This window comes from Hydractinia symbiolongicarpus, chromosome 15 (genome assembly GCF_029227915.1).
Source record: "Hydractinia symbiolongicarpus strain clone_291-10 chromosome 15, HSymV2.1, whole genome shotgun sequence".
Classification (NCBI taxonomy): Eukaryota; Metazoa; Cnidaria; class Hydrozoa; order Anthoathecata; family Hydractiniidae; genus Hydractinia; species Hydractinia symbiolongicarpus.
In genome coordinates, this window is record NC_079889.1 from 6177759 (window position 1) to 6205627 (window position 27869).

The window sequence follows — 27869 nt, forward strand, 5'->3', positions numbered from 1 at the left end:
ATTTTTTTAAACAACGAGTTGCTAAAGGTTGAGACTGAGGCTTAACACCCAAGCAATTTGCCTGACTAAGGATTTGGAAAGTTGACCAATGATGACTTTGACCTAGATAAGAATATTTATGTAATGTAAATAATGTGGATAATCCACATGAATGTAAAATCTTTTACAAACAGGTTTTTATATACTTGATGATATTATCGATGCTGAAAAATGGTTAAAATATTTAAGAATATCGTAAGAATATGTGCAGCCTTCACTTTTTTCTTGTTTATGAAATTTGTATGACACACAAAATTTGCTTAAATTTAGAATCTTATCCTCCGAAAGCAGCATTCGATCTAATAAGTAGTTCGGTAATAATGGGTTCCTTTTTCGTAAGAATTAATTTTAGAATTTTTCGAGAAATTGCCACAATCGCTATTCCCGAAATTATGTCGGAATTTCGTCTTCTGCAAAATTCATTTTTCCAAAGCCTTTTTTTTAAGAAAAATTTGTGGATTGGTCGTTTACAAAAATTCTTTAATTCTTCAATAACAGCATCTTTTTTTATTAAAAAATTTAGCCGATGGCGCGAAAACAGAAGGAGCATACCCCGAGTCTCCTTCCTCGTATTCCCTAACCGATTTAATATAATAAATCTATCAATGACATAGTGCTTCCTTATTTCGAGAGAAAGGAAGTAAAACAGGGTAAAAGTTTCCTAGTTTTCCTTATCTTAGTTGTAAGTTTTAGTTCTGGCATTTGATCCTGTAGAGTTGTCCCTTAAAAAAAAGGATCAAAAACAGGTAAAATGGGGATATATTGTGTTGTACCAGAATGAGCTTACCTTTTGTTTTGCCGTGCACTGCTGACACTAATATCAAGCTAAGTATTAATTTACACTGTCCCACAAACATACTTCTGTGCAATGTGAGAAAACAGCCACAATGGGCCACTTAAAACGCAATGATAAAAAAATGACTAAAATTGTCTTTAGAATATTAATCCTCAAAATTACAATCCTTCCCTTCTTCTATATACCGAAGAGTAAATGATTATTTCCTCAACACTTCTCTTAGATGTGTAGGCCATGTTGACTCAACTGCTAGTGGTGTGGACAGGTGCGTAGTTTTGTTAAGATTAGTGTTGATTCAGTTGAAAAAATGTTGCGCGCAAAATTAATTCGCATGAAAAATAACTAATTTACAATGTGAAAATAGAGAGAGCATAGAAAATGAACAAAATCTGATGTTTTTGTAGACATTCGCAAAAAAGACGTTGTTTGAACCAACAACTGTCGGATGTACGCTCCCAATAAATCGAGACTATTTTCACACCTTCAACCTGATTGTTGAAACAATTATTTACTGTTCTTTATCTTAAAGTCTTAATAACAGTATCATTATTGGTTAGTGTTTAAATTTGGACAATAAAGTTTAATACGGCAAGATTTTTTGGTTTAATAATCTGTCGGATTTACGAAAATCTTTTTCTTGTAATAATAAAATGTTGGGTCGTCATATAGCACGAGAGCCTAATTTCTTTAAAACATATGGAACAACGATTTCTAAAAGCCTCAATTAAAACCCTTAACAATATTTGTGCATGTAACTGTAAAATTCGTACGTCCAACGGCGTACGTCCGACAGCGTACGTCCAACAGCGTACGTCCAACAGGACAATTAGAGAGGTTTAACTAACTATATTTTAATGTCTGGTAAATATGTCTACCTCATAGCATACTTTTCAAAGTGGAATTTTAGAATAGGCTTCAATAGACTTTTTGAGCGAAGTCAAAATTCTAAAATGCGAAGTTCTATCGCTCACGTCCGATAGACTCATGTATTAATATGTAAAAAGTTTATGCTTAAAGTTATTGTAGTTTTGTTTTTGATTTTAAAAACTGTTCATATGTTGCTTTCATCAACTCGTTATTTTTAAGTGTGCTTTTTACCCAATCGAAATTTCTAGAGTCTTAAAGTATCAATCGTAGGGCTCCTTAAAAACATTATATGACATTCTTGGGGATGTATTATATTATCCGGAGTAGCTACACTATTTTACAGTCTTTTAATGACATGGTTTTGTTTAAAGAAAACCACAAATACGCTCACAAAATTTTGAAAATGTCATCCTTGTGTCATCCTAAGTTTCATGCTTTAGTAAACAGTATAAAAATCAGTTTAAGCGTCGCGTCAGTTTCATATTTCGTTACGGTATTCAATCTTACCCAAGAAAAATTAAAAACCAGACCTCTTTTTAGGTGTCTTATAGAAAAAAACATATAGTCAGTTTGTACTGTATAAATTGGTTTTACTGTTATGTTACTGATAATACAAACAAACGGATGCTCTCTTTCTCCCCCCTGTTATTTCGCCATAAACAATTCTATACTAAAGATTTAAACTTTAGCCTTTCTAATTCACATCGGCACTGTGCCAACGTCTTACCAGTCTGACAATAGATTTGTGTCGCCAATTTTTTTACCGATGTGGTTATTAAATTTAGATGTAACTTGAACTTTAAAAAAGATTTCTCGCATTTTTGTTTTTGAGAGCAGAAGATTTCAAAACAAGATATGAATGCCGACTTGAAGTAAATTGAATTAGAAAGGCTAAACTCGAAAGTTTTACAAGCAGAAATTATAATTTGTTCACCCCCACAGAGATTATTCATATAAAGAGTATATAAACAAGTTGAAAAAATACGATGAATTATGAATTACGAAGTTAAATTTTTTGTTAAAAAAAAAGACAAAAATTAATATTTTTTCTATAAGCCAAAAAAACGTTTAATCTCTACATACAAATATTACAAAAAAAAACCTTTTTTTTCTTGAAAAACCTTACCGTAATGATCTGAACAAGCGCACTGGGCGCTTATTAAATTTTTGGCATGGGCGCTTAATCGAAGGGGGCGCTTTAAAAATGCTGGGCGCTTATAAATTTTTCCTAATTTTGTACAAATTAAAGACAACGGTAATTTTCAATTTTGTTTTTTATTCCTGAAAAATAAAACTGAACAAAAGAATAAGATATAAGAAAGTAACATTTTTAAATAAGCGCCCAGTTTCTTAAGGTAGTTTTCGATTAAGCGCTCCCTTTTATCAGGTGGGCGCTTATTCGAGGGGGGGCGCTTAATAAGTGCAGGCGCTTATTGAACTTTGAGGAAATTACCTGGGCGCTTATTTAAGGGGGGTGCTTAAAAAATGCTGGTCGCTTAATCGGATCATTACGGTAAGTGAAAAAACTTCATCAGAATAAAGTGACGAAACTGGTGTCGTTACTTCTGTTTGAAACATTCATCGAAGGTTGTTGAAAATGGAGATCCTAGCTTAAAAGTAGGATCTACTACGTACACAAATGTTAAGCGGAGTAGAACTGTTCTAGGTATAAAAACGTATCAAAATACTTTTCTTCTCCCACTATCGCATACTATTCGTATTTTAACATTGTTGTATTTTTAGTTGCCGGTCTTGTGTGCTTGACAATATGGCATTCCACGTGAGACGAAAAAGCTGTTTCCCTCTAGACGAACATTACATACCTAAAAGAAAATGTTGGCTTTTTATGGACATATTTTTATAGCTTCAGTCTTCCCTCAAGTTCTCCATCTTTACGGATAGAGTTTAAATCGTAAAAATTATCTAATTTTAATGCAGAAGAAAGAAAGAAAAATATGCTGGTGTGCTTTGTGTCACACTTTCCTCTAACTACAACCACAAAATATCAAATTTCAAAATAAAAAACACATTATTCTGTTTATCCAATCAAAGTACGTGGTCGTCTATCGAGAGTAGGCGTGAAACAGTTTAATGTGAAACAGCATGAGACCTGGGTGTAAGGGGTAGAAGGTACTTACGTTGCATGTAAAGCAGTCAGAGTGCCAATTCTTGTTGAGAGCTTCAACGTACTTTTCCCCGCCAGTGATTGCACGAGCACATTTGCCACACTTTACACTGAAGAGATCTTCAAAACACCTCTCACAATAAGGTTTGCCGGAATCCACTAAAAAGCCATCGTTAGCAAAACTACGATTGCAAAACGAGCAGACGAAATGATCTGGATGCCAACTCTTTCCCAATGCGTTAATGCAGTTCTAAAAACCAAACAAAATAACAAAAATAGTTTCGTAATTTCATTGGCTAAAAAGATTCTGCAGATAGATTGGTTGATGTTCATATCCAAAAAGCGAATTAACCCTATTTGATAGGGGGGAATACATTGCCCGTCACACATGCAAATTACAATTATGCGAATTTATTCCCTTTGTCTCATACTACAATTATGTCCAATTTTTAGTTATAGGCAGCAACCACTTCATGCCCGCTTCATACTATCAAGGTTCAAAAAAAGCCCAATCCAAATAAGGTTTAAAAGACCCAGCTTTAAACGCCGACAAGAACAGCAAATTAAAAAAGGATCAGCCGTTAACAATATTTTAAAGTTTTTATTTGCTTTTGTTTGTTTTATTCTTGCTGTTCTTAAGATAATACAAATAAATATAAAAAAGTGTGCCGTTTACAAATTCATACAAAACTACAAAATATGTGCAGTGATAAAAAATACATCTACAAAAATACATTTAAAAAGTGCAAGTCTTAAAAAAAATATTATGTACAATTACATTCTTTTAGTAGCATATAAATATTTTGATGTCACACTTACAATAATTAAAATAACACGTTTACTCTGTGTAAAGCACTTGTGAATATGCTCGATTATATTACATCCACAAGAAATGAAGAACATCGCATAAGAAAAGAAGGCAGATTTTTTAAAATATGCTTTTCTAACATCTTAATCAAGGACAAAGGAAAAAGGAGTTTCATCTAAGGTCACGTGAAAAAGTATAAATAAATAAAGAATAAGCTTGTATATCATGCAAACACAAAATGTCCATTATCAATAATACATAAGAATTTAAATAAAAAAAACAGCCTAACTCATCCTAACTGTGGCTTCGACAAGGCGGGAATGGAGTGTTCACTTTATTGCGCCATAGAAGGATAAGGGGGCGTTTAATTAATACCGTCTGTCAAACAGCCATTTTGAATTATTCTTGAGATTTTACTATTAGAAATAAATGTGATTTTGTCTCATTAGATCTTTTTTCTTGCGTTTGGCTAGTTCTACACTGTCTCGTGCGTCCAACGTTTGAATTCTGATTTGCATGTACTCTTCGTCGATAGTTTCTTGATACAGTCGCAATGACGCTAAGTGTTGTTCAGCAAGCAAGGAGCGCGACTCCACTTCTTTCGTATTGTTCGCCACTACATTTATTTCGTCCACTAGCGCGTTCATGCGAAGTTGTCGGAGATCATCTTTCACCTGCAACGCTTTGATTCGTTCTGACATCTCCCACAAATCTCCCTCTACCGCCTGCGTCACACCTCTGTGCTGTTTCTGAGCCGCTAATAACTGGTTTAAACGTTTTTTCTTCGACCTGTAATTTTCAGAGATGACATCCAGCTTGGATTTCCATGTACTCAAACTACTTCGGGACGCATTTAAACTGCTCTCCACCTGGGAAATTTTTGTGGTAAGTTTCTTTTCGTTTTGGGTGAGGTTAGCGTTCGCTGCGAAGACTTTCTGCTTGTACTCTGCTAATCTTTTAGTGGTGAGAAAATTTCGCTCATACTCTTCAATTTCTGCTTCAAGCCTAGTACGCTTCTTGTTCATTGCAGCCATACTCATTTTTGCAACGCGATATCTCTCCATAGAATCTGCGTTCTTGCTAGTGGCACTCTCGTAGGTAACATTAGCTTCACGAATTTGCTCGATCAGCCAGTTGATAGATTGCGAACAAACGATGGGATCATTCATGCCAGATGTGGTTGCCATGGAGGAGCATTGGTTACAAATGACGCCATGTCGGTAAGATACATCCTAGAATAGGATGTTGGAAGAGGTATACACGGCACGTTCGGTAGTCTGCTTTCTTGCGGTCAGAAAAATTGGCGGAACAATCCGTTCTCTTGGATAGCTCATTCTGGACAGTCTGAACTGGAAATTACGACGCATCAGATTGTATAATATTCATTTTAGTTTCTTATATTTACGAAAAAAATTGCCCTGCCAATATTTGTGACCATACCCCTGTTAATAAAGGCGTATTGTACTATAGGGTCTGTTTGAAAAAACGTAATGTACATTACGTTTTTTCAAAAAACATGCAATATTAACAGGGGCATACTCAGTTGCAGGCAATAAAGCTTGTCTTCGAATGTTCGAATGAGGTTGAAATGACACAGACAACTTACCCCTATGATGGCGTTGTTGCAGTGCGCACATTTTGGTGCGTAGTATTGATTGTAGCATTTCTCACAGAACAACTGATTGTTTTCTTCCACGAAGGCTTGATTCTGCAACGACACATTACACGCTGAGCAGCAAAAGTGTTCGGGATGCCAAGTCTTTCCAATAGCACTTACAAAAGGACCCCTGGGGATTGAACAGAACAAAGAGTTTATATATGAAATAACAACAGAAACAAGGGAAACACAAATTATGGAAAAAAGAATACTTTGAATATTGCATAGCCAAATATTACAAAGAACACTCACATTAATTGTTGCTGGCATGCATGGCAATGCAATTCTTTCTCATTATTACCTGACGGCACAGGTTGGGGAACAGACTTTGATTTTATTACATTAACTGTTGATGGAGGAGTGGGAGGCGGACCTGCGGGTGGCGACGTTGGTGGCACACGACTAGATGGGGAGAATCTCTCCGTAGGAGAAGTGTACCCGGGTGAAGTTCGGCTGGCGTAAGGATTGTATTGCCTCGAATTTGGGTTAACAATTTCCCCGGCGTTAACAGCTTGTGGAGCGGGCTTAGGTTGATTAAACGATAAAACAGGATTAGGTTTAAACGTCGGCGCACTTGCACGCCCAACTTTAAAATTAGGTCCAGTTGGCATTGGTGCTTTCGGCAGAGGATTCGCTGTAGTGGCTGTATTTCGTTGAATTTGGCTGGGTTGTGGTGCTGGAACCGGTTGTCCTCTCATACCACGCGGCTGCCCAAAGACAGTTTGAACTTGATCTATTTAAAGCAAAAGGGGTCTATAATTAAGATGCTCACAGTAAAATTAAATAAATTATGTTTTACCAAAGAAAACAATTACTATCGAGAATACGTTAAAAATATGTTTTACTTGAGCTGTTTAACAAGTACGACTACTTCACGTAAAAATGATATTGTGTCTATATATGATAGGTACAAACAAAGTGACTGTCTGCATAGTAGTTGTTCTTTATAATATTTATTTCTGGTAATCAACTAGCTCTATGTAAATTGTTGAAACAATTTTCAGGCATCTTATTTAAATTGAGCAAAATTTATTTTACCCTACAAAGTTGGTGACGAATCTAAACTGCGAAAGAAATACCTGCTGTGCCATCTTCAACATGTTGTTGCAACCTTTTAAATGTCCCTGACTGATTACTGAGGCCTTCTGTGTTACCAAAAGAAGCTCTTTGATAATTCGGCTCATGGCCATCCATCAATTCTGGTGGTGGAGGTGGTAAATCTAAAGAAGACAAACAGTTTACATTGTATCATATTGACGTTGTAAAGAACGATGAAGAGTGCACAAAGAGGTGTACATATAATATTCCGCACACTTAAAGAAGAGTTAGTACGACATATAAATACCAGCTCAGGTTTTCCATCGAAAATATGGTATTAAATTTCCTGACTTTCCCTGACTTTTTGAGGTGAAAATCTGACTTTCCCTGACTTTTTCAAGAAATTCTAGAGCCAAACAGAAAAACAAATTAACTAAAACCGTTTAAACCGTATTTGTCGCAACATAACTTACAAGAGCTTTAATCCATATACTACATAAAATGGTCAAGAGTATGTTAGTTCCACTGAATTTATAGAAATAAAGTTCTATCAGTCTCAAGTTAAAAGATAAAAAATTCCCTGACATTCCCCCAAAATGGATCTTTATTCCCGACTTTCCCTGACCACAGATAAAATTCCTTGACTTTCCCTGATTTCCCTGACTCGGTGGAAGCCCTGAAGCTGTGATAATATAAATGCTTGCGGTGAAAGAGAGATAATTTAACATGCTTAAAAATACGTTCTGCACAGCAAAAGTGTTTTTTTTTAATTTTTCAGGAATTAAGTTTTTGATGTGATTTCAAATTTCAAGTGTTAGCAGGATTAATAACGCAAATACTTTTTGATAACTACGCTAGAAACCTCACTCCTGGTCATTCGTATTGCAATTCTGTCTACTACTTTTCAAAACATCGAAAAACAGTGACTATCTAATGGCTGTTCTAACAACTCGCACCTTTTACCAAAACAGGAAGACACAAAACACAAATATTTAAAAAAACAAAAACAACTCATTCAAAAATTAGAATAGATTCTAAAAGATTAAAAATAGATTCTACAGGGTTAAATATTACTATATATACAAGATGTAAAAAATTGCGAAAAGTTGTCACATTCCCGTATGAACGAATAATTGTCAGTCTTTTGCTCAGTATTTCTAAAAGTAAAATTAGGTAAAAAAGTACCAATAAAGAATAAATGGTAAACCTGTAAAAAACTAGGTGTCACAATGCACACAAATTCTCACGCTTATAACATGTTCTGATAAAAACAGTATATATATTTTTAAAGTCAGCATAAAAAAGTGCCTTTTTAAATTTCCAAGGTCTTGTTGGAATAACTCTACAAAGTTTGAACCGCCTAAAAAATCGTACCCTTGGCAAATCTATAATATAAATACAAAAAATGAAAAAAGCAAAAACATCGAACACAAATTATATTTGTAACAATAAAATCCGCACATCATCGCCACATATCACACATTTTTACTGCTTCATAGCTCATCACCTAAATAATGAAAGCATACTGTTTTTTGATCTTGTACTGCACACATCAAAATATACATTAGTAGACTTTTTTCAAAAGGCGTATTCACGAAGAAAATTCTGAAAGCATAACTCCTACTAAACTTTTAGCAGACACATTGCAAGTGCAATTTCTAAGAATTAAAATATATTTTTATAAGAATAAAGGTGCATATGTAAAATATATTGGTATAGGTACACCTGCACCAAAAATCATTTATTAAACCATTTTCAATCGAAACACTTAACTGATGATATTACATTTTAAAAACATCATTATAACCAGTTAACTTTATTCTGTCCAAATTGCTATGAAATCCTTAGATAAAATACTTCCCTTATGGTTTGGACTTGAAACTTACAACATAACTTTATTCCATCACGCGGAATCATTTAACTATTTTTTATTTATATTTCAAGTTTGATCGAGTTTTGATAAGCCTAAGGTTTTGGAGGCACACATCCAACATCCCACATCCCACACCCCAGTCAAAATATAATCAAAAGACCTGGAGAGAAGAGAGTTAGCATAGGCACCAAAAGTACTTACTAACAAAGTTTTGAAAAGGCCCACCCTCGTTGCATGGCAATGTATTGCCATTAACATCTTGTTCTAAACAATACAATGAAGAAATATGCTGAAGAAATAGTCTGAATTTGCTTTTAAAGATAGGAATATAATGTACTATTAATACGTGTTAATGTTGTGTGCAATATCTTCAATGCTGGACTTGGTAATCGTAAATCATTTTAATTTAATTGGTGCTCCTTAATGTTATTGTAAACAGAGCTATTGCAGCTCACCCACTTAAAATTATTTTTAACACGACATTCATAAATAACTTACAGTGCATCATTTTTACTATTACTAATTATGTGTTTAATTAAGTTATTTTACGTGCACTTACTGTTGCTTCACCAATAATAATGCATTCATTGATTTGCTATTAAATCACAAATCTTTTTAAGTAGTTGCAAATCAAATAACAAGATAGTTAGGGCTACTCTCAGTGGAGATAAGAAAGCACTTTCCATGGATTTCTATAAAAAACATTTTTCTTGTCGTGTTAGTATGGATGGAGCTAAGAAAATATTTTTCATTCAAAGTTACAATAGGACATACTTTGATCTTTCTTTATATAAGAATGCTGCATTCTCCTTAACACCGGGGAACGAGGGGTGCCACGTGTTTGTTTTAAGCCAAGAGTTAGTCTGTCTTTCTGGAGTTGAGTTTTCAGGCTAGCAATAACATTGTTGCTTCCACCAGCATCTGCAAAAAAATTTTTTTTTTTGAATTTTTCAGCAATATTGACATTTTATCATATAAAAACAATGCTGTCTGGTTAATTTGACCTTTCGAGGTGTCTTTCGCCACTGCCATTCGGAAAACTGGAGCGTCTGGTGAAATTGGAGATGTAGGTCTAGGACTTGGTGGCCTTTCTATAACAAGAAGACAAATAGCTGAAGCTGAAATACAATTATGTTTAAATTCTCTTATATCATCTTCTACATAGAAAGCAAAAAGAAAATAAAGGAGGTAGTAACCTTTTTAGCTGTCCTAAACAGTTGCGCTACGTTTTTTTCTTAATAAGAATCTAGTTTGTAAGAATGTCGATGCTGTATTTTTACACTAAATAACTTAACATTATTTAGTCCTTTTAATGTTATTAAATCAACACTATTCGTACTTTTCTGCACAGTTCCTTATCTTTTTTGTAGAAATCAATAAGAACATTAGAAAAACATTAAAAGAGGCCACATTGAGCTTCTACTTAAATTAATGTGTGCATCTAATCAGTATTTTAAATATGCAAAAAAAATTCTTAAAAATATGACCTTAGGACGACAAAATGATTTAGACTATTTAATGAATATTGAGTTAACAAATTTTTTTAATAAAAATGTACAATAAAAAGGAAAAGATGGTTTTCTCTCCAACTTTCTGTATGCTCAAAAAAATTTATCAGCTTTTGTTTGTAGATGAACTTTGGGTTAACCATGTTGAAAGAGGTGCAGAGTTCTGTATGTTTTCTACCAAGAGGCTTTTGATTTTTTAGAGATTCTTAGGTAGTATTGCCTGCTGCATGGACCCATGTTGAATAAAAAATTATCCAGAATGAAAATATTTTATAACTACATGTTTTTAAAAAAGATGTTTTTGATTTTATCCTTTCCGCCTCATTAATTTTTATCGTAATTAACTGTGATTAAACAAAACAAACACAAAACAAAATAAGTAATATTAATTATAACAATCTCTTTTGGGTATATAATAAAACATATATACAATAGGTAAACATAGGTTATTGGATTTATTAACCCTCGGTGATATTATAAATCACCTCGGGTTAATAAATCTCAATAACCTATGTTTACCTATTGTATATCTACTTATTATAGTAACAGATAAATTCTACAGTCACTGTATAAGTATTATTGGCAAATTAACATTGATTGCAAAAGAAATAGTAAGGCGAATTTTAAATGGTCCAGTGCTCAATTGAATTGTAATATTTTGCAATAGTATAAAAAAAGTATAAAGTAGGACCAAGAAAAACAACAACACACAAAACACCTGCTGATTCATCAAGAACACACAAATACCTGCTGATTCATAAGACGATGCTGACAAGTACCTCCCCCTCTCAAAATCTTTTCTCGAAACACTTGAAGTGCGATCAAGTTTCTCTTTGTCAATATTCATCTCCTTCATTCGAGTTTTCAGTGAGTTCATGATAAGATTCGGTGCACCAGCTATGATAAATATTTGACATCTTAAATTACTGTTTGACATGACCAACAGAAACTTTGGTATGTAAACTTGCATTGCCATTGTGCAATTCTATGCTGTAACTTTTAATTATTATCTGAAAAAAGTTTTGTGGATAAAACAAATAATCTTTGCAACGTTTTCCATGAGAAAAAAAAATCTAATAATAATTTAATTTGGGTTTAACATAAATTTTCTATTTCCTGAAGCAAACAGGTTTTTGCAGAAATTGTTTTGCCATTGTTATACCTAAGATAATTATTAAAGATTGGAACACATTTTTGTATATGATCTTATTTTTGCAATTAGATTATTATTAATAAGCAAAAATTCCTTCCTGCAAAAGATTGTAAAAGTGCAACCTTTCTTAAAATAAACAGCCCATGAGTGATGCTGACTGGGAGCGTGAAGGGACCGGTAGATTAGATATTAATGTTACAACCTTTAATGAGGTATTAAAAATTAATGGAGGGCTGCACGGAAATTTTGAATGCTAATGGCTGAACCTGAATGGCTGAAATAAATTATTGCCAAAGTTTTGTTTCAACATATATTTTTACTAGTATCTAGTCCCGTGGAAAAATCCACTATAGATACCACACAAAAAAAACAGCAACATAGAAAGTGAAATTAACCATAAGTTAATTGTTCTTTTCATCAAAACGTTTTGGTGTTAATTCCATTCAAGCGGGAATAAATTAAATTAGTATGTTTTTCATATAACAGTAGACAATGATTAAGGGAATAATAAAAATTAATTACCCGTGACTTTTGTGTAATAAATTTTACATCATTACACAAAGGTTTTTATGAGAACAATAAAATAAACTAACCGTGACTTTTTTAAAACAATAATTTTAAATCAATTTGAAAAAAGCACATCAGAGAATAAAAATAAAAGTTAAGCAAAAGTGACATGTTACCGTGGCTGTTTCTTTAGAAAAACAACACATTCACTTTGCCTGTTACAGACACGTATTATTATACAGATAAAATATCTGCGTTTAATTGACATATGCCAGTTGGTCATTTTGCTCACAATGCAAAATTTATAAATTGGTATATCTAAAACTTAACTGAAGAAATGAAAAATAAAGAAAAGGGTTACCTAATACAGGTGAAGGAGCTGGTTGTGGCATAAAATCTCTCTTCTCATTGGCAGCAACAAATACTGAGGACTTTGGATCTGTGAAGAAATATATATATTGACAGTAGTTGTATATTATCAAACTTGGTAAAGCTAATTATGTTTGAGTTCAGTAAATGTTTGTTCAAACAAGTAAAAGTACAAGTTTGAAATTGTAGGAGTTAATGTTACTTACTTTTATATTGGGTATTGCATGCCAAACCAGTCACAATTTCATTTGGTTAAAAATCTTCTTTTAAAAAAATCCCACAAATTGCTAGTAGAATATTTCTTCCTGTTATGCACAATTAGATTTTTTGACTGTCAAACAAACTGTAACTCACACAAACATAATTAGTCATTATTGTAAGGTGAGTTGCAGAGTTATTTTCGAAAAAATATCTACAGCAAGGACTATCCAATAATAACTAAACTGGACTAAAATTGAATTAAGACTTGTAGCTGTCTGGGTTTTTTTGTGTGTTACACTGATAGCATCATAACTTTATACTCTAAGTTTGACTTTATAAACAACTACATTTATTACTTTCTTAAAAAAATATTAGTATGGCAAATTGTTATTTTTTTTGATTTTTTAATATTAATATATTAATGTTGTTAAGATGATAGTTAAATGTTCATATTGCAGATTTATGTGAGCTGCTAGAAAAAAAACAAGTTAAAAAATTTTGGGAACACAAATAATTTATTCTAATACAGTAGTAAAGAATACTTTCAAAAAGAATTATAAATATAAAAATGTAAGAAATGCAACTTGTGATTTTGTGTAAAAATACAATAAACCCTCTGCATAAATGCTCTTTCCTAAACAGCTTTTTTTTAGATTTACCTTTAAAAAAATGCTCACTATGTCTAATATTATCAGCATTTATTAGAGGATTTACTATAATGAAATATATATTTAATTTTCTGTAATTTTCTTTGTAAATATATGTATGATAAATATATGGTAAAAAATATTTATAAATTTTAAAGTATAAAATAAAAAAATGGTAAAAATATAAAAATTTCGGATGTTTAAATTAATTTAAAGCAAATTTTGTAAATATTTTTAGAACTGTGTAGAAATGTTTATGTAAAAAGAAAGGGCATGGCAACAAATCTCTCCACTTGTGCAGTGGCATAGCACATGTTTGTAATTTCAAGTCTTTTTAACTACCTGCATCCTGATCTGTTAACTGCTGCAAAAATTTGAAAGATTTTGAACCACCAGAAGCAGAACCCGAACTGCTTAATCCTGCTGAACCACGATTTCTGATGTCATCCATGACAGCCCTTGACCCAGGGGACACTTTAAATAGAACAGAAGAGGTGATTTTTGAGTCATGAGTTGTCCCTTCAAAATTTTTATGATCACAACATACTAAAGCGATAAATAAATATTTTACCATCAGTAAGATCTGTTCCATCTGCAGTCATTCGAAAAGATTTCTCTTGCTCTGCCCATTCACCTACACAGCATGAAAGGTTGAAACTTTTGAAGATAGACCTGCATAACTCACTTCATACTCACTAGATTATAGCTAACTCACTGATGTAGAGATTTCAGTAAATGATGTGCTTTTATCTCTTGTACATTGGATTAATAAACTTCAGGCCTGGCTGTGAGTGGTACGCAGTTGTAGATTATATTCATTTAAAATATTTTCAGGGTTTTAATTTTATGAAGAAAGTAGATATTTTATGCAAAGTTACTGATTTATGTTTATTTTAATTTCTTATGAACCCAAATTCAGCTGATGAAAATCCCCTTATTTTTAAAACAACCCTCTATTATAATGGATATGTGACCCAAACACCCTATTAATTTAAACTCATACTTAAAGACATCAGAGATCATTTTTTGGTTGTTGTTGTTAAAAAAATGTAATATAACCTACTAAAAAGGGATTTTAAATTATTACAACAAATTGATATTTGGAAAATATTTTAGCAAATAAAATTGTGCTCCTACTAATTCCATTTGTCTATTTAGAAGCAATTTTTAACTCAAGAATATAGAGCAATTGCATCTTTTTATAACAACCCCCAACTCTGCCATTTTTACAAAATTTTGAAAAGTCAAACCCCTTGTAAAGGGTCCAACTATGTATGGGCAGACTTACAAGGACAATGCCTTAAGCAAAAGCAATATTTGCAGTTACAGTTGAAAAACAATTATTATTGTATTTAACAATAAAACATATGAACTTTGACTAAGACTGAATGTTCTTATTTTTCTTGAAAAAAATTGGGGTAAATTTTCTTTTATTTTTAATTAAATAATACTGTAGAAAAGCTTTTTTTTAGTTTCATTTTTAAACACTAGACATGGTCAACTTTGTCCCAAGCACTTTATCCCTTTTCTTTTCTTCAATAAGAAAAGTGTTCCTAATTTTCTGCTATTGCTGGCCTTGATTTTCTTATAAAATTGTTTTGTGTAAAAAAAAAAGAAGAAAAAAATCTTGTCCATTCCATGGGTGTTTTTCTTGTACCATTAAATTAAAAACAGTAATTTGGAAATCTCAGAGAAGCCGTTTCATTTTTTTATGCCAAATAAATTTACTTGTTTAATGTTTTGTGTTTTCTAAAAAGGTCAATTCTTTTACATTGTCAATGTAGTGCTTTTTAAGGTAAAACCTTCTATCAAACAAAAAAGCTTTAAGCAATCAAACGCAACAAAACAAAATATTTGGGGGGGATCTAAACATTTGAAATTTTTTTTTTACCAAAAGTCCTCTATATTTGCCTACTTTTAACCAAGAATTATTTTTGGCAGGAATCTTTTATCACCAAATTTAGTGTTTTAACTGTTAAAGTCGTTTTCCTTGGTCTATAACAATTGTCAAAAAATATTTTTCATAGGCTTTATGCAAATATTATGATAGAGAACAATTAATGTTGGAATATGACTAACATTGGCTGTTGCGAAGTGGATACCATTATAAGTTTAGAACGTTAATTTTAATTTTATGTATTTAACATCAACAGACTAAAAAATATTGAAATGTTTTGTAATAACCAGATGGATTAACAAACTTTTAATAATCTATGCTAGACAAAATCCATTATTACTCAGTTTTTTTTAGTTTTTGTGATGTTCTGAAAATTCCAGTATTAAATTCACACAAAAGAATTGCTGATATAATTGCTGAATTTCTTAATAATGTGTACAGGTCCCGTGTACACGTCTAAGAATGTAATTTGAAATGAGTTTTTTTTTCAGCGTAATTGTAAAAAAACTCTGAGTCATTTTGAAATACTTGTACATGTATACACAGCAGCCAATGACAAATATGCATTGGAAGATTTCTCTTTTAATTTGATTCTAATAAAATTATATTTATTTACAAAAGGATTTCATAATATGAAGTGCAAAGTGGGATGTGATATTTATAGCATAGCAAGTAACTTTAAGAAGTGCGATGTTCCCCACATCACCACTTTTGTTCACAGCCAGGTCTGAAATGATGTGCCATGACAAAAACACAGATTAGTTTGTGCATTTCTTACCTTCATTACTAAGTTGCCTCTGAAGCCTTGAAAATGAGCCAGAACTCTGTTGGTTATCTGAAATGCTTGTATTTTGCAGCATTCGCAAAACATCAGAGTCAGGTGCAACGGCTGGTTTTTTCTGTTCTTCCTTGTATTTATCAAGCTCCTCTTTCCTAAGCAAAAAGAAACAAGTGTTAAGACAGAAACCAATGGTTCAATAATGTACTTAAAAATCTTAGCAAAATTAAAAAATCTTAGCATAATTACAAAATAACTAAACATTAGAAACAAGGGATTTTAGATGTGTTGCATTTCTTGCTTAAACATAGCATTTCGATGACCTACAAAGTTATCTGATTGTAATATTTTCAAACAAGCAACAGGCATGTAAAGTGTATAGTGTTTCGAACGCTTCTAACATTATAGAAAGTTAACAAAAATACATTTCTTGATGTTATCTTATCTTAATAAAGGTAGTCTTAACACAAGTGAGCATCCCTGTACAATATTTAACAACTTTGCTCACCACCAGGTTAGAGGAAACTGGTCAAAATTCACAAAAAGGTTGGTTCAGACTGAAGGTAACTAGCAATAAGTTGTGTTGACATGCATAGTGTTGATATGTTACAAATTAGCACCTAATGTGGATGTCAGCAGAAGGCAATACAAGTTAACTTATGTTATTTTTAGAAGGCAATCTCAGATAAAAAAATGCCTTCCAACATGCTTCAATTTTATTTAAGGTAAAAAAACATAAGCCTAAAAATTTGAAGTGGCAGCAACAAAACCATATCAAAAAAAAGATAATAACAGCACTGTTTGGCTTTATCCACATCACTATCAAGATTTCAATGAATTAATTACTGTTCTACTACCTCTCACCCAAATGCTTTTAATTTTCCTTATTGCACACATTTTTTCTTTCTCATATTTGAAGTAAAATAGGTAGTCATATTTTTTCTTTACACAACTTCTATACTCTTCAATTTATGAATACAAAAGTTAAATTTAGACCCGTGCTAATGTCAGATTTATTCATTGTATATATTTTGTTGATGGCAATGTACACAAATATAGCACTCCGTGTACGTTTTTTCTTTCTGTTTCTTGAAACCATTTTTGTCCTTTGTTGTTTGAAATACACTGCTTTTGGTTAAAACTTGCATTGCAACAATTGATAAAAATAATGTAAAATCATTTGTGTTTTTTCAATTCAGACATTTGCAGCAATTAAACAGAACTCAATAAAGAAGAAACTAATTAACTAGGAAAAAACTTATGAAAACCATTGTGAATAGTATATTAAGTTAAAAAACAGTAAAAAATGCAATCAAAGAAGACTAATGTGCAAAAAGTTTAGTAGTACCATAAATAATAAGCTTTTACGGAATACAATTTAACCGTGACCTACATTTGAGAAAAAAACAATATACTTTCATACACTCCAAATTATTCTTTCATATAACCAGATATAAATTTTAGCAATATTTGTATGTATTGAATATACAGTCGTTTGCCAATGCAAGAATATCACATATAATAACAGTTAGCTGTGTCTGTCGGTGACTTTTGCAAAGAGGATGTTTTGATATCCTAACGAATTAGCACAATCTTGACAACATTCGCTCTACGTCAACAATGTTATTGCAATTAGACTATTGCTTTGCACTTATAAGATTGAGGAAAAGAAATAATAAATGTCATCTCCTGCATGGATAACTAGGAACAACCCAGGAAAAACTTCCTAAAGACAGCACAAACTTCCTAAAGACAGGACTAACCCTAACTTGTCTGTTTAGAACAGACAGGTTAGTGCTGTCATTAAAAAACCTTTAAACCCCTAAATCTCTTCTAATATTTGTCAAAAAGCACTCAATCTTATAAATTTTCTTAATCAATTATTCAAGCTGTGCACCATAGAGGCAACAGGTAACAAATTAAGTATCACCAAGGATTAAGTATCGCAAAGGTATTGCTGAAGTCATCAAAATTTAAATGACAAAACCTTCTTATTGTTCTCATGCCTAAGTGGATTCTTCCACAGGCTTATTGACTAGTTTATGTAATTTAACCCCCCACCCCTGTCTAGTATGTTCGAAAAACCCCGGACCGAGTAGGGTAAACTTGTGTGCCAAAAAACTAGGCACTGAAAATTAACAAATTTAACTTGACTTACAGTGCAAGTGTGAACAAGTAAGGTTATTCCAAAAAAAAATCAGCTTAGTAAAGAAACAATATATTTCATTCACATAAATGCTAAATAATATATATTAAAATATTATAAAAATAAGCTAATTATAAATTATCAGGCCGCAAACAGGTTTCACCTGCGGGAAATAGAGCTACGTTCACCCCAATTTTACCAAAGAGTAACGGTGCCAAGAATAGGCAAGAATATATTTTAAAGACTTACTTTCAAGATCCATATTTTTCGTAATCAAAAAAATCATTTATGCTATTTAAAAGTGGGGTAACAGTACAATTGTTACCAACAAATTTTGTGTTCTAATTAAGAAACTCTCTCACCAATAACATTCAAAACATTTGTTAGTTGTGTAACTTACTTTTTTCTGGCATATTCAGCAGGATCAAACTTTTTTATTTGAGTTGTGGAACCACCTGTGGGTGAGGCACCAAAAGCTTTTGGTTTAGAATTGAACTTGTGGTCAACACCAGCAGAGTGTGTTACATCAGTAGTGTAAAGTGTTTTGGATGGACTTGCTGCAAAACTTCCACCACCTACCTGCTTGACCTCACCAAGCGATACACCTTTGCCTGTCCTAAACAAAAATTACAGTGTTCACTATTTTATGCTTTTTAATACTTATTTTGAGAGCTTGGGATTGGGTAAATAGCATAACCTTTTAATAGTAAATTGAAAAATTCAACTTTGCAATTGTTTCATTGTAAGAAATCTTACCTTAATTTTAGTTGCAAACGAGAGCCAGCATTTTTAATCAAATTTTGGGCTTCCAAGTGGGTAAGGGTTTCAGTGCTTGTTCCATTAATTACTAAAATAGTATCTCCAGCCATTATTCTTTTATTTCCTGCTTTGCTGCCAGGAGTCACCTATAATGACAAAAATCGGAGATCTTTAAATCTCCCGTGCAAAATTTGAGTAATACAAGTTGGCTTTTAGGTTTAACTTTGAAATTAACCTAATACTACATTCAAGACACTGTATCTTGTAGTGTACATAAAAGTAAAATAAACTAGCGTTTCATTGCTCAGTTGATTGTTAGAATATGCACTTGACACACTTTGATAAAAAAACTTTTCAGCATCCAACATTGCTGACAAACAGCTCAGTAAAAAAAATAGGACAGAAATGGTCACTGAAGCAAACCACAATCTCTTGAACAAATATTATTACAGATTACAAAAATAAACATATATATAAACAACTACTTATTTTTGTGAGGATTTTATGGGTTGAACTAAGAATTGCTTATATTAAATTTATAGTTATATACAGTACACTCAAACTGGAAATGACATCCTGTAATAATCTATTTGTATGCTTATCACAATTTACTTACATAAAAATGACTGCATACTTCTACTTATCAGCTAATGCTTCTTAATACTTATCAGGTAAAGTTTTTTGTTTTGTGTATAAATAGCATGTCTATCTTTTGTGTATAAATAACAAAAGCCTAGACAACATTGTAACCTCTCTTGGTTTTAAACAATGCCACATTAAACGTGAGACTATGAGGTTGCTTTTCATACATTCTGGTTTGCAAAATACCACAAGGGAATTTATTCAGCCAGAAAACCACATAAATGTGTAAATACTTTTTCCGTTAGAATCTAAAACTGTTAATGAAATTTTTTATACTTCAAGATGGTACCTTAGTGAGTATTTGCTTAGACTAGACCACTCCAATACTTTTTACACAAGTTAATTCAGACCGAGTTGACTTAGTCTAATTAGTTGGATTTAGGCTGGATTTCAAATTTTTTAGAGTAAAGCATAAACACAAGGGTTGTAAATGCTGGTTTTAAAGTTTACAGATACCATGGCATGACTTTCAGTGTTGTTATTAATGACAATCGATTTGCAAAAAAGCTTCCACTGCTTATACCCTGCTGATAACAAGTGTTATAGCGAACCTTATTCCAACAACCTGATTGAACAATGGATTTGAATGTTTTATCACATATGCAAATTTTCATACTTTTTGAGCTCTAACCTACTGACAGTCAAATGTAATTTTAAGGCCTTTAAATGACTTTAATGGATAAGACAAAATAAACATTTGGTCATGATGGGTGGATAATTTCCATGAAGGGGTTTAAAGTGATTCTGTGAAAAAAATTTGTGACAAAAGTCTATTTCTTCATTTCATTAAAGCACACAACACAACTGACAATAAATACACAAACTCGAGTAGTACCTGAATTGATTGTTCTTTTATTGTTTTGGTCCCCTGAAAAAAACCTCTTATGCTGTCCTAAACTACGCATAACTTTTCAGCAGGTTATTTTTTTGTTAAAACTTTGCCAATTTACAGTATATAGGTTACAGTGGTGTCATAAAACTTTGTTTCATTTTAAAAATTTAATGCAATCAGTCATATTTTAAAATTATTTCATTTTCTAATTTTTCAGTCGAAGATTATATATAAAAAAACAGTAAAAATTTAATATTTGAGCATATATGGTTAACAACAAGAGATCAAAAGGTAAAAAATTCTATTTTTTGCCCCAGGACAAAACATTGTCTTGGAAAAAGTTTAGAGAGTTACTTCCTTTATTGACTAGCAGAGTCCTGTCAATTGAGGTAAAAGGTAGGTTGTATAAGGCCTGTGTAAGAAGTGTTATGTTGTACGGTAGTGAGACATGGGCAGTGAAGCAGGAAGATCTTGACCGTTTAGAAAGGAACGATATGAGAATGGTTAGGTGGATGTGTAATGCCAGTCTGAGAGACAGAAAGAGTTCAGATGAGCTAAGAAGCAGGCTAAGTCTCCGTAGAATTAAAGATGTTATCCAGATAAGAAGGTTGAATTGGCTGGGGCACTTGGAAAGAATGGAGGAGGATAATTGGGTAAGAAAGTGTAGAGACTTGATAGTTCCTGGGGCAAAGCCCAGAGGCAGACCGAGAAAGACTTGGCAGGAGGTTATAAGGACAGACTTGATAGAGAGGAAGTTGAGTTTAGATCTAACACAGTCTAGATCAGATTGGAAAAGGGTCATTAATATACCCCGTCCAACCCATGCTAGCATGGAAAACGGACGTTAAGCCGAGAATGATGATGATGATGAGGACAAACAAGTGTTTTTTCTGGTAGGGAAAGGGTTAACGCCTTTCATATGAAATGCAATGTTTTTAACTCAACTGCCATGTTTTGATGCAGATGTAAGCAAATGCATACTGAATGAACAAACAAAAAACAAAATAAAAAAATGTACTCAGAATAAGTGCAAACGTACACATTCTAAGACTAGTTTAATGGATTTAATGATGTGAAAATTAGCTACTAATTTATAAAGTAAATTATGTTTTTTGGGGATCTGTTAGCTGCTAACACTGGGTGACCATCCATATAGCCTTTCTTATTTAATAAAATTCACAGCGGCAAAAAAATTGCTGATGTAAAACGGATGTGCTTGCTTCATGTCAGCAAATTTGTGTTTTAGACTATACTTAAATTTAAATGAGAGAAAACTGTTTCTGCTACATCTGAATAAAAACCATATCCAAAAAAAATTAGAAAGGCTAACTCGTTTTTAAAAAACTAAATTCCACAAATTCTAGGAGCAATTTTGCTTGACAAGATCAGTTATTTATAAGAAGAGTTTCAAGGAGTTTTCATGAGCATTAGCCACCCTGTTGACTATGCAACTTAAAAACCATTTTCTGTAAATTTCAGACAAATATGGGGGTGGTCAGGAAATGATCTTGCTAATTTGTATATATAGTGAAACAAATTTGCAATTTTTGTGTCCAAGATTTTGGGCCCCAAAGTTTTATTTTCAAGTAAATTATGCTGAAAGGCTCAATAAGCATTTTAAAGAAACAGGGCTGTGAAAAAACTTAAGTGATGCGAATACTACTTCGGAGATAGATAGATGTGCATATTTTACATGACTAGCCTTACAAATATGGAGGGATATACCCTGTCAATTATTTCCAGGAGGGGCCAAGGCTTAGACGGAGAGTCCTAGAGTAATGCTCATTTTGAGCTACGCAGATCCAATTAGGGTCCGTGCTCTACTAGACAACTCCCGGCAACATCCAACGGCCCACACAGTGTGCCATCTTCCCAATTTCCCTCACATGGCTTGAGTTAACCCAGGGCTATGGTAACATCCACTCGCCCATGTTGAATCGCCGTCAAGAGGAATCGAATCCGGGTCTCCCTCACAGAGAGTATGAGAGCTATAACCACTAATCTACAGCACCACAAATCATGTGCCAACAGGGGTATTTTTATAATTGAAAAACAATAATTATATACAATTAGCCAGGTTTTGTATATTTTAGCAAGATGGACACACAGGCAAGCAAAAATGTAAAGAAGAGACCAGCAACAAGTAGATGTCATAGTTATCGCCAATGTACTTCAAGAACCTCAAAATTATGTGTCTTGCTATGCACTGATGCTTCTAAAAAGAATGCAGGCCTTTCCAGCCAAAATTTTGAAATGCTAAACTCGCTCCAAAAGACCTTATAAATGTTGCTTCATTTCCTGGTGAGTTGGCACCCTGGTGTAGGATCAAGTCAACTAAACAACAGCGCTGCATAACGACTCTTCCTTGGATTACGCCGCCTTATCAGTCCTCTGCTCATTGCACAGAAGCTTCCACTTCTTCAAAGACTCGTAACTTTGTCAGGTATGATGGAGCTTGGACCCTAATTGGGTCCGCTTTGCTTAAAATGAGCATAATGGACAAGTTCATAAATATCAGACCATATTATAAAGATTTTTGAAAATTGGTATCAGTTGTTGTAAGTATATCAGAAAATGTTTATGAAAAAACTAATTTGATTTTAGACTTAGCATTATAGTCAGACGTTCCTGAATATGAAATCCTTGTTTCATAACAGCAAATATTAACATAGTTATTATTGTTTGTTGTAGGAACAATAAATTGATAAAAAATAAACAAGCACAGTATATATTTTGAATTGATAAAAAATGCTTTAAACTCCTTATTTTTATGAGTTATGTATTTTGCTTTGTATTTGATGTTTTTAGGAACTTTCTGAGCAATTTTGCATATTTTTTTATTTCCAGGACACAAAATTGATAAAAATATAACACTTAAAAGCTACAAGATTGTTAGGTTTTATCAGCTTGTGACCCCAAAACAAAAAGAGACAGATAAATACTTTTTTATATTTTTTTATATAAAAATACAGGTAACTAGAACAGTACTGAAATATCCTATGTAAAGCAAAAATGTGATAACTTATTAAAAAATCTGAATCGGGATATTCTTCTTTGTAAATACTCCACTTCTAGTTATTTTGTTACCAAATCTTGTCGAGAAGCATTTCAACACTTGCCTATATTAAAGAAATTTTTTTAGTAGATATACCATTAAAGAGTGCTTTAAATAGGATAAGGACATTGAAAAAACAAGGATAACCAAAGAAATGATAAATTACACAATGTTACTTTTTTATCAAAATCATGTGCCACAGCAGGTTTTTTTTAGTATTTTGACCAATTTAGCTTTTGAAGAATAAGCATAGCTATGCAGCATCCCTAAAAATTTTAACAAATTTATAAAAAAATTATGGGGAAATTTTGCTTTTTTGATTTTTTGCGATGTCCAAATCAGTGTCCAATATTTATGAACTTTTCCTAATACTCTAGGAGTTCTCAACTAAGCCATGGCTTCTCCTGGAAATAATAGACAGGGTATATTCTCAGTAAGGCTAGGGGCCTTCGAAAAAAATTTAGGGCCCTGTTAGCGGGATATCGCCACTAAGATTCTGACCCCCTCCCCCCTCTTTTTACTGATTTCCGTCCGTAAAATACACACATTCTGATAAAATCTTGGAAGGCTCAGGGGTGTGTTTTGTAGATAAAAGTTATTGGAATTGATGACAAGAGGAATTATGCTCACGAACGACGAAGAATTTTCAGGCCACGAACAAGTTCTTGAAATTTCTCAATCCTTAGCGGATTTCTTTTTCAAGCTTCAGACCGCCCCTCCCCCTTAGCGGCGATATCCCGCTAACTGGGCCCGAAAAAATTTTTTGAAGGCCCCCCAGCCGTGTAAAGCATGCACATTTATCTATTTACAGCGTGCAATGCTCAGTGACTGCCAGACCTGTGAATCTCGCTTTAAACCTTCACTACATGCTATGTTGGATTATATACGTTGTGGATAATGTAGCTACTATTGTTTTTTATGAAAATATGTAGCTAGCTGAACTCAGTAGCGGTTGCTAAGAGTCTTTGTAAGTGGTGAATTTAACCTGACCAACAAACTTGTTATACACCCCGATGCTAGACACACAGAAAAAAATTATCATTTACACAGACACAACCAATCCGTAAAAATTTAATTGATGTGCTCTATCTACAGAGTAGTGGCGCAGTAGATTAGTGGTTATAGCTCTCGTACTCTGTGCGGGAGACCGGGGTTCGATTCCTCTTGACGGCGATTCTCTGTGCGGGAGACCGGGGTTCGATTCCTCTTGACGGCGATTCAACAAGGGCGAGTGAATGTTACCATAGCCCCGGGTTAACCCAAGCCATGTGAGGGAAATTGGGGAGATGGCACACTGTGTGGGCCGTTGGATGTTGCCGGGAGTTGTCTAGTAGAGCGTGGGCCCTACTAATTGGGTCTGCGTAGCTCAAAATGAGCATTAAATACTCTAGGACTCTCCATCTAAGCCATGGCCCCTCCTGGAAATAATAGACAGGGTATATCCCTCAATATTTGTGAGGCTAGCCATGTAAAATATGCACATCTATCTATCTATCTATCTAACATGGGCGAGTGAATGTTACCATAGCCCCGGGTTAACCCAAGCCATGTGAGGGAAATTGGGAAGATGGCACACTGTGTGGGCCGTTGGATGTTGCCGGGAGTTGTCTAGTACAGCGCGGGCCCTAATTGGGTCTGCGTCGCTCAAAAATGAGCATTAAATACTCTAGGACTCTCCATCTAAGCCATGGCCCCTCCTGGAAATAATAGACAGGGTATATCCCTCGATATTTGTGAGGCTAGCCATGTAAAATATGCACATCTATCTATCTATCTATAAAAACTCCTGTCCTGCAGCTAGCTAGCTAGCTAACTGCCAAACAAAAAAACGTTGTTTTATTGTCTCTAAGACAGAGTCAATCTTTGAAAAGGATACAATCTCCTGAATAAGACCTTGTGCTGTACTGATATACAACTTACCCGAGCAACATTTAAAGGTACTCCAAAATCCTTTCCACCTTGTAGGCGAATCCCCCACGGGCCTCCGCCATCCATTATAGCTTCATATTCACTCATATTTGCAGCTTAATGCAGCGTCAAGCAGGTAATATACACTCCAGCTGTAAAATTTTATGTATTAAAATACCATTTGCCTTACAGACCTAGAGACCCAGAGTCAACAAGATTTATAAGAACATCCGGCATTTGTTTTGAAAGTTGCGTCTCCGTGCCGAAAGCAACAATTTGATTAGTTTTGGAGGGTGGGACATTTGCCACCGATACGTAATTTCTTTGTTCTCCTATTGTCACCTTAACGAAGTTATTGTCAACTTAAATGTAAACACGCCATATATGGAGGCCACGAGTTAGGGATGGAACATGTCCCGCATGGCAATTAAGTCCAGCATGATATTAAAGGTATCATACTTTCTTACCTTTTTAGAAAGGTAAAATCCAAAAGGTTTTATCAAGGTAAAGCCGTCCATGTAGATGTTGTTACTTTTCTTACGGTCTACGAGTATCGTTTACACACCTCCTTTTTTTTCTTCGTCGTCAAACGGTATTAAAAAGCGTAGTTGCTAGATTAGGTGCATGGTAGTGGCAGTACTAAGTTCTGCCTGTATTGTAAGTTGTAGCAAATAGGAACTAAAACATATCTTTACAAACTTAAACTTTTTTTTAAAAGATACTTGAAAACCGTGCTAAACCTTTTTTTGGGGAAAAACGTTTTTACTTTTATCCTGCAACTAATGATTTACGGCGCAAAAGTTTAAATTTAGTGTAGAGAATTGGTAAACCGCCGTAAACTAACTCGTGAGCACTCAAAGACATATGCGGGTCTATAACATACGGTCAGCCATATCCCGTACTAGCTAGTGCAAAAAGCACTATCTCGAACGTTGGCCAGAACAATGATAATTTCGTCATTACGGTGACATCTGAACTGTAGAAAGTAATATTTTGCTTCCCAACAAAATTGTGCAGCTCTCTTCGGTGGGATCAATCTAATCAAAACTTATTCACTTAGGCACTAGAGATACGGAAACGTTCCGTCTGGCGCAGTCACGTGCGCGAACGCAGTGACGTCACAGCAAGTCCAATACCATCCAGTACCCTGCGGTACCATACAGTGCTTAACCATGAAATTCAAAGGGTAAAGTCCCTATCATATGGTATATAGTAGGGGTAATTCCCTAATGATCAATGCCGTCATAAAATACAGCAAATGAGTCCAAAATTCTAGCGCAGAGGGGAATTCCCTAAAAATCAACGCATGCGCAGTAAAGACACGCCAGGTCGAGCAGAATGAAATCCTCTGAGAAAGTAAAATTCTATACAATAAAAAAATGAACACACGCACTGTGAAACAATTACGTGATATCGCAAAAAGGCGTGAACTTACAGACATTATAGGCTCCGCAAGGCTGAATCGATTTCTTTATTGGATGTGCCACAATACGCCCCGAGACCACCTAAAAGGGTTCCAGTTAAACCAACATCGGGGGATGTACCACAGTATGCTTGGAGGCCACCTAAACAACCGGCTAGGCCTATAGTACCAAGGGATATGGATATACTCGAGAAACAGGAGATGGCCAAGACCCGTCCAACCATCGGGGGTAAAATCAGGGAATGGCATGACTGGGTATTGCCCCCATCTGAGATGGACCTATTCGAGAAACAGGAGCTGTCGCAAAATCGTTCTGTTGTAAGGGATGGGATGAGGGGATTTTATAATTGGCTTGTGGATGCTGTCCTCAAACTTATAACAGAGGGGGTCAAGAGAACATATGCGACCATCAAACGTACAGTGATGAATCTATATAACAGGGCAGCCAACACAAGGCCTACACTCCATGACGAGGTAGAAAAAGAGGCCGAGGAAGACTATCTATATGAACAGCCGGGAAAGATTTTACACCCCAGGAACAGAAACATGCCATCCGCAGGACCTACCGAAGACATTGATGGGTATATAGGAATGGTGAGACCCAATGTGAAAATCTTGGTTGAGGGGCAGGTAGAAGATATGGGGTCGGCGAAGGTACAGTTGTCCCTCTGGATTATGTGGAAGTAGCCGTCAAATATAGAGGGGGCCAACGATAACTATATTGAGGTAGACAAGGTCTTCAAAAGTAATATGACCTCAGTCTTCCAGGGTAGCAACGTAGACGAAGTACTGGATGGTACGTTCGCCGAGATTAAAACAGCACTACCCCAGAGTGGCTTTA

At 34.0% G+C, this 27869-nt stretch overlaps 2 protein-coding genes across 6 annotated transcripts in view; both read right to left on the bottom strand.

The window, feature by feature from the left end:
* Positions 1–1038, bottom strand: part of LOC130628565 (uncharacterized) — a 37782-nt gene extending 36744 nt beyond the window's left edge. Inside the window, exon 1 of the mRNA XM_057441512.1 lies at positions 827–1038. Coding sequence (XP_057297495.1) covers positions 827–896 — 70 coding nt within the window. The 5' untranslated portion in view covers positions 897–1038. The remainder of the gene's footprint in view (positions 1–826) is intronic.
* Positions 1039–2271: 1233 nt separating this feature from the next.
* On the bottom strand, positions 2272–25939 carry LOC130628529 (PDZ and LIM domain protein 7-like). Of its 5 annotated transcripts, XM_057441468.1 has the most exons (12): positions 25618–25939; positions 19166–19314; positions 18810–19025; positions 16264–16418; positions 14160–14222; positions 13931–14062; positions 12733–12810; positions 11459–11608; positions 10208–10294; positions 9978–10124; positions 9405–9467; positions 8350–8837 (listed from the first exon to the last, which is right to left on the bottom strand). In XM_057441468.1, the coding sequence occupies exons 1-12, from the start codon at positions 25711–25713 to the stop codon at positions 8824–8826; spliced, it is 1350 nt and encodes a 449-aa protein (XP_057297451.1). In that variant the 5' UTR covers positions 25714–25939; the 3' UTR covers positions 8350–8823. The 5 variants fall into 5 exon arrangements, with proteins under 5 accessions (XP_057297449.1, XP_057297446.1, XP_057297447.1 ...); XM_057441466.1 differs by lacking the exons at positions 8350–8837; positions 9405–9467; positions 9978–10124; ... (1 more) ...; positions 11459–11608; positions 12733–12810 and adding exons at positions 2272–3525; positions 3841–4077; positions 6242–6422; positions 6545–7025; positions 7372–7512 and having other exon boundaries at positions 25618–25907; XM_057441463.1 differs by lacking the exons at positions 8350–8837; positions 9405–9467; positions 9978–10124; ... (1 more) ...; positions 11459–11608; positions 12733–12810 and adding exons at positions 4426–5867; positions 6242–6422; positions 6545–7025; positions 7372–7512 and having other exon boundaries at positions 25618–25932.
* Between the last annotated feature and the right edge of the window lie 1930 nt (positions 25940–27869).